Raw genomic sequence first — 12,162 nt, forward strand, 5'->3', positions numbered from 1 at the left:
TGGGGAGAGCAAGGAGTAATAGGGTAGAGAACTTGACAAAAGTAATCTACTTCAAATAGCCTCTCTACCTAAGAAGTTTGTTAAGACTTTATATTTACTTGTCAGAGACAAGGAGTGAGAACACAAGCAGGGGGAGTGACAAGCAGAGGAAGTAGGCTCCGCACTGAGCAAGGAGCCTGATGTGGGGCTCGATCCCAGGACCCCAGGATCATCACCTGAGCCAAAGGCAGATGCTTAACCGACTGAGCCACCCAGGCGTCCCTACCTAAGAAGTTTTAATGAAGTAATGCTAAAACCCTTATTTGGAAGGCAATTATATCAAGTGTGGTTGGAAATGTGGAGACTAAGAAACTAATGATCAATTCAACGTTTACTAAGGGACATATGTTATTAGTATAACTTTGACACTTAAACCCCTGCCTTGACATTGAGAATAAAAATGAATAGTAAAATGGCTTATTGTAGGATTAGCAATCAAGTTTCCAGTCTGTGCTATCACAAAAGATAACAATTTGGTATTCCACTGATTTTATGCAGTGTAAGTTCAAAGTCCATAATGATAGGACCCACCTTGATAAGAGGCTGGGAAAGACAGGAGCTCATCACAAGGCAATGCCAAATTACTAGGACAAATTACTAGTTTTCTTGCATTTCAACTCTTGTCTGCCTGAATTAATTTCATTAAGGCCACACTGAGGTTGCTTGTTCTGAATACAAATTTTTAAGAAATTCTGGAGGTAATCGTAACACAACTATCAAAAGATCCATTTCCCCTGTTTATTAACTGAACAAGTATTGCACACCTCCCAAGTCCCTGCTAATGTTAAGACTATGTAGATTCAGAACAAGTCTCTGCATTTATAGAGCTTACATTCTAATGGGCATTACTTTGTGTGTTCATCATGCTTTTATACAAGACCTGATAAAACTCGTCCTTTCCAAAGCCTCCCCTGAGTAGTATTTAATAAAGGTCAAAGTTCAAACTGTACCTTACTATGCCACTCATAAGTGTTCTCTTCTGTGTGGCCTCCTGACTACTGGGATGTGTTAAACTGTGGCTCAAACACTGACTTTCGTGAAACAAAGGATTTTTTTCTTTTGAACTTCATGATTGGAAGAATTCACATGACACCTCGGTTTTCTTTTAAAAAATCATTTTATACAGCCATTTTCTTGTGTGGACTCTCTGATGTTCTTCCCGCTCCTATTACTTTTATAGGACTTATCACCAGCATGGATTCTGTGATGAATGGTAAGATTTGATCGCCAGCTGAAGCTCTTACCACATGTCTCACACTTGTAAGGTTTCTCCCCTGTGTGAACTCTCTGGTGAGACTGCAGCTGTGAAGAGCGACTGAAGACCTTACCACACACATCACATTTGTACGGTTTCTCTCCAGTGTGGACACTCTGATGAAGCTGAAGACTTGAGGCCTGACTGAAGTGCTTACCACACTCCCCACACTTGTAGGGTTTCTCTCCTGTGTGGACCCTCTGATGCATGTCAAGATTCAAGCTCCACTTGAAGCCCTTCCCACACTCCTCACATTTGTACGGCTTTTCCCCAGTGTGGACTTTCTGATGGGCTTGGAGGTGTGAACTGCGACCGAAACTCTTCCCACACTCTTCACATTTGAATGGTTTCTCTCCACTGTGGACTCTCTGATGAGCCAGAAGATTTGAGGCCTGCCTGAATACTTTCCCACACTCTTCACAATTATATGGTTTCTCTCCTGTGTGGATTCTGCAATGAATTTTGAGATCTGCTCTACGACTGAATCCCTTCCCACACTCGTCACATTTGTATGGTTTCTCGCCAGTATGGATCAGCTGGTGAATCTGAAGTCGGGAACTCTGATTGAAGCCCTGTCCGCACTCCTCACACTTGTAAGGTTTTTCTACGCTGTGCGCCTTCAGATGGATTTGAAGATACGAACTCTGACTGAAGCCCTTTCCGCATACCTCGCATTTATAGGGTTTCTCCCCTGTGTGGACTACCAGATGAACTTGATAATGGGAGTTCCTCCTGAAGCTCTTCCCACACTCATCGCATTTGTAAGGTTTCTCTCCTGTGTGGACTCTCTGATGGGCTTGAAGGTTTGAACTCAGAGTAAAGCCTTTACCACACACATTACATATGTAGGATTTCTCTCCAGTGTGAACACCCTGATGGGCCTGAAGACTTGAAGGGCGACTAAAGCCTTTACCACATTCCTCACATTTGTAGGGTTTTTCTCCTGTGTGGACCCTCTGATGAATGTATAGATTTGAACTACAAATGAAGCCCTTCCCACACTCCTCACATTTGTATGGCTTCTCTCCCGTATGGACTCTCTGATGGGACTGAAGATGTGAATTCCGACTGAAGCTTTTGCCACATGCATCACATCTGAATGGTTTCTCCCCAGTGTGGACCCTCTGATGGTCCTGGAGATGAGACGCCTGACTGAAGGCCCTTCCACACTCCTCACAATGATAAGGTTTCTCTCCTGTGTGGACTTTACAATGAACAGTAAGTGCTGATCTACGACCAAAGCCTTTCCCACACTCCTCACATTTAAATGGCTTCTCTACAGTGTGGACTTTCTGATGGGTTTGCAGAAGTGAGCTCTCACTGAATTCCTTACCACACTCAACATGCTTATAGCCTTTCTCCCCCATGTGAACTCTCTGATGAATACGAAGAACTGAGCTATAACAGAAGCCTTTTCCACACTCCCTGCAGGTATGAGACTTTGCTTTTAAGTGTAACCGCTGATGAAGATCAAAGGTAGAGAGATCACTGAAGGTTTTTCCACATTCGTTACATCGGTGAGGTTTTGGTCCTATGTGAGTCATACTATTCTGGTCCAATGTTGAAATTTTCACACTGTCTTTCTCACTATCATCGTTGCTATAAGATTGGTCACTTCTGTAAATTCCTTGATCTAGATGATGTGAAATCCAACCAATGACATCAACATCCTGTTTACATTGACACAGCTTATTTTTCATGGAAACTTGCTGGGATCTGTTCCGATAACTCTGTGACTCAGTCAGAGAAGATTTCCTCCATGAGTCCTGGGCTCTCAAAATTGGAAGGTGTGAGTTTTCAGTACCATTAGGATCATCCACTTTACAACATGGTATACAGTTCTCATCTTCAGAAATTTGAATGGAGAGTCCTGTCCCAAGCTGGCAGGGAGAATCACCTTGTTTGTGAAGTTGAGAACTATTTATCATGGAGTCTGGAGGTCTGGATAGGTCATTTGTAATGTGTTGCCAGATTTGCCAGCAGGAAAGCTCTTCATGTGGCTCTCTGCCTCGAACAGTCCTCAGCGCACTTTGGCTGTTCCCTCCTATAAGGGACAGAAGTCAGAGATGTGGACAAGTGAAAACTTTGTTCAAAGAGTCAAGATCTCACACTTAGGACACAGTAGGAGACTTTAATGAACCCCAGGATAGTTTTGCTTACCTTTTTCACCATTTATGAAATACTCTGGCTTACACACTGATTGAAACCAACAACAACTTAGCATTAATGAAATCCATCTAAAACAAAATTACTGCCACCTGACAATTTAAGTCATTTTTCAAAAATTGCATGGTCTTTCCCACCACAGTACAGTGTCAATAAGGACAAGCAGCTGGCAGTGTGGACAGCTTTTAACAGTGCCTAGCAGTCAGTAGGTGTTCAGGAAATGTATGCACAGATGAATCCCAGTCTGATGTCTGAGATTGTCTAGAATTCTAAATCCCAGTTTAAGTACAAACAAATCAGAGCAGTACAAGTAAGGTGTCTGAAATAGGACAAGGATGGGAAAATACAGTTTGCTAAGAAGTTGAAAGTCTGCACCAGAAGCAGCAGTATACTAAGGGGGTACTGAGGAGAAAACCAAGGGTGCTAAAGAAGGAAAAGCATGAAGATCTATACACTAGATCCTTCTGAGACTTTGGTACTGGCTCTCTAAATGCCTTTCCCCACCCCCGTCCCAAACCCCCACCTCAAAAGGAGTCAAATTTAGAGGGCAGGGATGAATGCTGTCTCTCTAAAAATTGTGTGGAAAATTTTTGTATATAGATACATTGGCCTTCAACAAGAATGACTGTTTTGAAGTGCAGAGTGCAGTTTACTGGTGAGCTGGGAGAAAAATTCCATCGCTCATGATATTTAGAAGAAACATACTAGAAACTATAAGGAATCATCACAAGTAGGAAAGCTGTCATTACATGAAATGCCTTCAAAAGTCATTTATTTATTTTCCATTTTATTTATTTTTAAATTTAATTTTTTCAGTGTTCCAAGAAAGTCATATATTTAAATCCATACACAAACATTAAGTCTGCAGTAACAACATAAGATCCATTTATGATTATATATCTGCATTTGAAAGAAGCAAATGGGATGCAGCTGGGCAAATCTTTTTAGGGAAAGGCTAACTCACAAGCTGTCTATTTTCTGAGACCTTCCATGCCCTGATATAAAAGATACAGAAGTTGAATTTTTTCCCTCCTCTGGGGCAGCTGCTTAACAAGTGGACAGAAGAATCCTCTATCAAAAACAAACAACAAAAAAACCCAAAAAGGGCACCTGGTGGCTCAGTGGGTTAAGCCGCTGCCTTCAACTCAGGTCATGATCCCAGGGTCCTGGGATCAAGCCCTGCATCCGTCTCCCTGCTCTGCAGGAAGCCTGCTTCTCTGTCTCCCCCTCCCCCTGCTTGTGTTCCCTCTCTGGTGTCTCTGTGAAATAAATAAAAATCTTAAAAAAAAAAAAAAAAAGAATTCATTTGGAAGACAAAAAATATTTTGCAATATCCCTTTTTCACATGGATCTGTCCACCACTTCTTAGCTATTTCTGTGGAGGGCAGGTTTTCCTATAGATTAACTCATTCATTTATCCAACATATATTTACAGGGCCTCTGCCATGTACCAGGACTATTCTAAGCACCAAGGACAGTGAACAATCAACAAAACACAAATTTCCTCCACTCTTGAAGATTACACTTCAAGTGAGGAGATGAAGATAAAATAAGCAAATGAAAAAAAATACGTGAGGTGACAATCACCCAAAATAAGGCAGCACACAGACTGTCAAGAGAGAATGACATTTTCAACAGGGTGGTCAGAACCCTCATGGGAGATTAGAATGGAGTGACCTGCAGGAAGTCCAGAGGGGTCTGAAGGGTTCCAGGTGAGAGACTATTCCAGGCAGAGAGGAACAAGTGAAGGACTCTGGGGCAGAAGCTTCCTTCACAGGTCTGAGCAACGGCAGGGAGGACAAGATGGGTGGGAAAGGCGGAGCAAGAGGAAGGACAGCGGCATTCAGCCAGGCCATGGGGGATGAAGAGCAGATCCCAGAGGACTCGTTACAGAAGCTGCTCTCGGTGGTTTTAATTCCAAGTAAAATAAGCCGTAAGAGAATTCTGAACAGCAGACTACCATGATCGGACTTGAAGTTATAAAGGATCCCCCAGGCTGCTACTTAAAGAACAGGCCACAGGAGATGGGTGGGAGCAGGCACCACTGCGAAGCCTGCGGCGATAATGCAGGGAAGAGGTCTGGCACTTTAACACGGAGGACAGCACACGGGTGCGCTGAAACAGAAACAAAACAGATGGGCAGGAAACTGCAACAACGCACAGCTGCTTCATTCTTACCCACATTTCTCTCTATCTGGGGTGCTGTCTTCGTCAACCACGGCCGCCTCTCTTCTCTTTCTGTGAGCCATTTATCTCGTTTAAAGGGTTGATGTCCTGAGAACACGCAAAGTCATGGGTTAAAATGAGCATGCTACTTCCTAGAGAAGATTATCCTAATCTGCAAACCGCGAACAGTGGTCTTTGAAGAGTTGCCGTCCCTCTAGACAAATATTTTCCAATCCTTTTTGTATATTCTTCTTACAAACAATACCTGTATCTTTACTGAAAGTAAAGATTTGGGGAACAGATGGATAGAATGTATTACATTATTTCTTCACCCTGTGTTTAGTGTCTAAAGACCCATGTGATAGAAACCAAGCTTTGGTTTCTGGATACATGAGCTTACCAGTTTTTATACCAATGTAATGAAAGATGATACTACTGGGCACCTGGGTGGCTCAGTTAGTTAAGCAACTGCCTTCGGCTCAGGTCATGAGGCTGCAATCCCAGGATCGAGTCCTGCATTGAGCTCCCTGCTCTCCCTGCTTAGTGGGAAGTCTATGTCTCCCTCTGCCCCTCGCCCCCTCATATAAATAAATAAAATCTTAAAAAAAAAAAAAAAAGAAAAAGAAAAAGAAAAGAAAGATGATACTCTTGTTGCCCTGTTAACAAACCATTTGGTTTCATCCAAAAAGTACCTGTTTCCTCCATGATTTAATCACATGGATGCATTAGTACTAAAAGCAAACCTGTGACTTTTGGACAGTAGATTTAGCGGTCTATAAAGTGAAGCCAACTTAAAAAAACAGATCCTCAAGATCTGTACTTATATTTTCACAAGGGCCTTACCAAGTATACAAATCTGTTTTTGAATTATAACTATTAATTAAAATTGCAAGTAGGCATGTTAAAAATAAATAAATAAATAAATAAAACAAACATGCTAGAGCTAAAATTTACTGGAAATTTGAGTTCCAACTGCATATTCAAGATATCGAAAGTGTACTTTTCAAACCTTTTTTTAGTTATGACCAATTGAAGAAATAGCATTTATTTCATGACCCAATTATTAACATAGAGATAGGTATTACCCAAACAAAGTTTGAGTGACCTATTTCTAACCTGTCTGTTTTCCCCCTATCTCCTCCCAGTGACCCTCACACACACATGCAATCAACTAGTTTTTTGCTGCAATGTATCCAAAGAAGCTCTGATATTTTCTCTCTATTGATTTCATTCAAAACCGCTAGAGAACTCAGTAAATCAGTTTTATAATTCACTAATATGACAGGAGTGATATCTGAAATCAAATAGACAAGGTATCACAGTATACTGTCCGTTTATAGTCCTTTACAAAAACCCGAATGAAAAAGACCTAAAAGATCCTGTTCAGAAAGACCAGAAACAGGGACGCCTGGGTGGCTCAGTTGGTTAAGCAGCTGCCTTCGGCTCAGGTCATGATCCCAGCGTCCTGGGATCGAGTCCCACATCGGGCTCCTTGCTCGGCGGGGAGCCTGCTTCTCCCTCTGCCTCTGCCTACCGTTCTGCCTGCCTGTGCTCGCTCTCTCCCCCCCTCTCTCTCTGATAAATAAATAAAATCTTTAAAAAAAAAAAAAAAAAAAAGAAAGACCAGAAACATCCTATGTCCCACAAGAATTAGCAAAGTCCAATCCCTAAATTCAGGGAACCATTTTAAGAGCCCCAAAGCCTTAAAACCCCAAGGTGACAAAGGTCCTCCAGAGGGAGGCTGTTCTCACCCACTGAGACGAGGTTTCTGAAGTTTTCCAACATGACGTCCTGGTACAACTTCCTCTGGGCAGAGTCCAGCAGCCCCAGCTCCTCCTCCGTGAAGGCCACCGCCACGTCCTTGAACGTCACTGCTTCCTACACATACAACAAACACATACAACCTCAATCTTACACCTAAGTTCGACTGGGAGAGGTAGGAGGATGGGTGGGGAGGTCTGGTGGGGAGGACCAATGGGGAGGTGCTCTGGCCCCGGAGCAATCTGTAGATTTCCCAGCCCTTCTCCTTCTCTCCTGCTGATGCTACACACCGACTGTCCTCAGCCTCATCACAAGTGCTGCTATGGAAAAGAAAGCTTTACCTATTTACCAGGCCCTCTCAGTGAGCACTGTTAATAAGCAAACTCCCTAAAATTCTAACAGGTGTATCCTCAACTAAAAAGGTTTACTTTTTAATTAACACTGCCAATTACTTCAGAAATATCGAACAGTTTAGTGCCAGCAGTGTCTTCCACTAAGGTGGGAACCAAGTCAGGAGTAGCGCTCCTTGTGGAAATAAACCAAAAGGGCATGCCAGGTCACTGAATGAAAAACTCTCTCTCCTCCTGTAATCTGTCTCTACTCCAGATCTCTACTGTTCTGTGTGAATTTAAGCAGACGTCTTTTTCACAACCCCTTGTCTTCATATTTAAAGTGAAGATAGGGGCACCTGGGTAGCTCAGTTGCTGGACTCTGCTCAGGTCATGATCTCAGGGTGCTGGGATCCCTCCCCCTCAGCCCCTCCCCTGCTCAAGCACTCACAGGCTCCGGCTCTCTCTCTTTCTCAAATAAATAAATGAAATCTTTAAAAAAAATAATGAAGATAAAACCAAGCCCCTCTTCATAAAATTGTTCTGAGGTGTCAATGCAGGGAGCAACAAAATCTTTAGCACCCCTGGATTTTTTTAAACTAAGGTTATTATTTTGACTAAAAATTAAAAAAAAAAATATGCTGGGGGCACCTGGATGGTTCAGTGGGTTAAGCATCTGCCTTCGGCTCAGGTCATGATCCCAGGGTCCTGGGATTGAGCCTGTGTCGGGTTTCCTGCTCAGTGAGGAGCGGGCTGCTCTCACTCTGCTGCTCCCCCTGCCTGTGCTTTCTCTCTCTCCTCTCTCTCTCTCTCTCTCAAATAAATAAAATCTTTAAGAAATAAATAAATAATTTTAAAAGTACACTCAAGGAAAAAAAACAGTAAATAAACTACACATAGGGTTTGTGACTTAGGTTTGGGAAGACAGAAGCTAGCTCTTGTGATTAGAAAGCTTCTAACAATATCTTTTCCTGTGAAGCTGAAGTCTGATTCCAACAAACTGTGCCATATTTGAATATCCTACCAAAAAACATCCAGTGCTCCAGATATAAAACGGACCTCTTCAATTCTGAATACCCCATACCTAACACATTAAGGACAAAAAAGGGCAATAATTTTCAGAACGGTCTTTTGAGAAACAGATTAAATCAGGAAAACTATCACTGTAGTATTCCTAAAAGAGTAAAAAACCTAAACTAAATGTCTATGAATAAAGAATAGTTTTAAAAAATAGGTATACAAATGTGAAGATAATATGAGACAGCAACTGTTATATAGTAACTGTGTGCCTGTCTGGCTCAGTCAGTTGAACATGTGACTCTTGATCTCTGGGTTGTAAGTTTGAGCCCCATATTGGGTGTAGGGATTACTTAAAAAGAAATAAAATCTTTAAAAAAGAAATTGGTGCGTAATATTAAATGGAAAAAAAAAGATTTAAGTTGTATGTTATGGGGTTGGGGGATCGACAAACAAGTGAAAAGGAAAAAAAGTACAAACTTCCAGTTACAAAATAAGTCACAAGGATGAAAAGCACAGCATAGGGAATATAATCAATGATATTAAAATAACTTCATGCAGTGACAGACTCTAACTACACTTATCATGGTGGACAGTCTGCGATGTACCTGTCAAATCACTATGTTGTATGCCTGAAATTGATACAGTACCTATGTTTCCATTTTAAAAAATAATAATAATAAAACTAAAGAATAAAAAATTTAAAAAAACAAAGGTATGAAAGAGTTTTAAAAAAGAAATCTTCCAAGATATAAAGCTGTATCTATGTCATGAATGCAAACACACAGCTATGAATACATGTGATGATGAGATTACAGAAATAACCCATCTATTTGGAAGCAGGGAAAGGAGTGAGGTGCAAGATATTCTCATTTCTATTAATTGTTCTACTTTTCCTTGTGAGATTAAAAACGGATGAAATGAAAGCTAAAACCGAAACAAATTAACTTAAAAGGCATAAAGAGAAAAGCACCTAACACACTCAGCAAGTCTGCAGACGCACTCTCCTTAAAAGAGAACTTATGTGTAGTCTCTGAAGACCAAAATGGTATTTTTTAAAAAAGATTTCATTTATTTATTTGAGAGAGAGAGAATGAGCGCCCAATGTGGGCCTTGATCGCAGGACCCGGAGATCACAACAGGAGCCAAAGGCAGATAGATGCTTAACCGACTGAGCACCCGAGGTACCCCTAAAATGACATTTTTAACAGCAAGAAAGGCAAGCCCTACTCACCTTGAACATGCTCATATTCTCTTTCCTTCTGGGGAAACAGAATCCTAGAAAGAAGAAAGAAGTCAATGGAAAAGGTCAAGTACACCATTAACCTATGGGACCGTGCAGGTGAACATGGCGAGATGAGCAGAATTTGGCACGTGTACCAGACAGCCCCCGACCCCTTTCGGCAGGAGTTCAAGGAACCACCTGCCCAACCATGTAAATGGCCCCATCCCAGTGAGCCTGTAGTTTCCACAGCAGTAATTCTTACTCTGGGTAGGGTATAAATCGAGACAACAGCCATAAGAGAAGGCTCTGGAGTCAATATGCGAGGGCTGAAATCCTGGCTAGCCGTGTGATCCTGGCCTGATGATTAACATCTCTCTGTCTCGGTTCTGTTGTCTGCAAGTGGGGGAAAGAATTATCAATCTCATGGGATTGTTGTAAGGTTGAAAGCTATCAGAGCGCTGTCAGTTTCTTATTCCTTTCCAATTGCGTAATGTGTTTGCAGAATGATATTCTATGGTTTGAAGTTATCCCTGTAAGTCTAATCCCTAAATGATTTCTACCAAGAGAATATTGTTAAAATACACGAGAGTTCACGGTTGTTGCTCTGTCATATGAGTCTCGGTGACGGCTCAAGATCTCTGGTTGTCTTCCTGATAATTTGTTATCTCAACAACAGTATCTAAATCCACACAGCCCACTTTTTCTAAAAAGGTATAAAAATAAGTGAAGTTTCTTTTTAAGCAGGAAGCGCACTTTGACAGGTAGGCATGGAGGTAAAGAAAACTAATCAAACCTAAGATTCTGCAAACAACAAAAGAACAGGTTGACAGTCCACATCTAAGGTAAATAAAAAAGACAGGCATCTGAGTCGTAAGCATATTGTTATGAATAAAGGAATGTATAAGAAATAAATAGGTAAGGGGCGCCTGGGTGGCTCAGTGGGTTAAGCCTCTGCCTTCGGCTCAGGTCATGATCTTAGGGTCCTGGGACTGAGCCCCACATTGGGCGCTCTCCTCAGCAGAGAGTCTGCCTCCCCCTCTCTCTCCGCCTGCCTCTCTGCCTACTTGTGATTTCTCTGTCAAATAAATAAATAAAATCTTTAAAAAAAAAAAAGAAAAGAAAGAAAGAAACAAACAAACAAACAGATGAGAAGAGAAAGTTCCTGCTATGGCAGAAGGCAAACCAAAATATGGAGAATGAAAGAGAGTTAGAAAATCATCAGTGGATGCTACAAAAATGGTGAAAGTTTGGTAATAAGATGGTTACACAGTCTCAAAATATTAACTGGCAGATTCTTTGCCCAAGAAAACAACCTGATACCAGCAACTGGAACAAACCCACAGACACGGGCTTCTCATGACGCACTGAGAAGGTGGCCTCACCGCTTACTTCTGGAGCATTCCTGCTGCTAACGCAGAGCCAGAACCCAATCACAAATATCAGATAAACCAAAAAAGGAAGGACATTCTACAAAGTACTTTGCCCATATTCTTCACACAAATACCATGAGCTAAATAAAGTCTGAGGAATCATTCTATTTTGTTTTGTTTTAAGTAACCTTTACATCCTGGAGATGAATAGTTGAGTGCTCTACCAAATGAGCCAGCCAAGTGCCCTGGAATCATTCTAGACTAAAGGAGATTAATGAAATAAAAACTAAGTTCAACGCATATTACAGGACTAAACCCTGAACTAGAAAAGGAAAACTGCTCTCAGAGCCTTTACTGGGGAAACTGGAAAAATGGAATATGGGCTGTGGATTAGGTAACAGTGTGTTATCACTGTACTTAATTCCACTTTGATCAGTCTCTAGCTTGCCTTCAAATGGTTCAGCAAAAAAAACAGAAACAATATACCAGTATGATAAAGCTGTGAAAGAGACCAAAAAAATGGCTCCGGAAGCTAGCAGCAACAGCAGCTAGAATTTGGTGTTTCCCACTGGTCACAGAGAATCTGACAGGGCCACTCAGTCTTAGCGATGAACGTGAAAAGGACAAGACAGTCCTTAACACAGAGATAAAGACTTTCTGAAATGACAAAAAAAAAAAAAAAAAAAAAAAAAACAAGAACTGCCCTCCCAACACGAGTGGCTGACTATTAATAATAACAACTGAATGGAAAACAGTATGGAGGTTCCTCAAAAAGTTGAAAATAGAGCTATCTAAGACCCCGCAGTTATACTACTCGGTATTTACCCCAAAGAT

The 12,162-nt window shown here is 41.5% G+C and overlaps 1 protein-coding gene across 10 annotated transcripts in view; it reads right to left on the reverse strand.

The window, feature by feature from the left end:
- Positions 1-1,137: 1,137 nt before the first annotated feature.
- LOC131817790 (zinc finger protein 226-like) overlaps positions 1,138-12,162 on the reverse strand; it is a 43,302-nt gene continuing 32,277 nt past the window's right edge. For 7 of the 10 annotated variants that reach the window (XM_059151405.1, XM_059151403.1, XM_059151404.1 and 4 more), the window contains 4 exons: positions 9,968-10,011; positions 7,378-7,504; positions 5,639-5,734; positions 1,138-3,338 (listed from right to left, as the gene is read on the reverse strand). In XM_059151405.1, coding sequence (XP_059007388.1) covers positions 1,153-3,338; positions 5,639-5,734; positions 7,378-7,504; positions 9,968-10,011 — 2,453 coding nt within the window. In that variant the 3' untranslated portion in view covers positions 1,138-1,152. Of the gene's footprint in view, positions 3,339-5,638; positions 5,735-7,377; positions 7,505-9,967; positions 10,012-10,220; positions 10,352-12,162 lie in introns of all 10 variants that reach the window. The other 3 variants (XM_059151409.1, XM_059151410.1, XM_059151412.1) reach the window with 2 other exon arrangements.

The sequence above is a fragment of the Mustela lutreola genome, chromosome 16 (genome assembly GCF_030435805.1).
Source record: "Mustela lutreola isolate mMusLut2 chromosome 16, mMusLut2.pri, whole genome shotgun sequence".
NCBI classification, from domain to species: Eukaryota; Metazoa; Chordata; class Mammalia; order Carnivora; family Mustelidae; genus Mustela; species Mustela lutreola.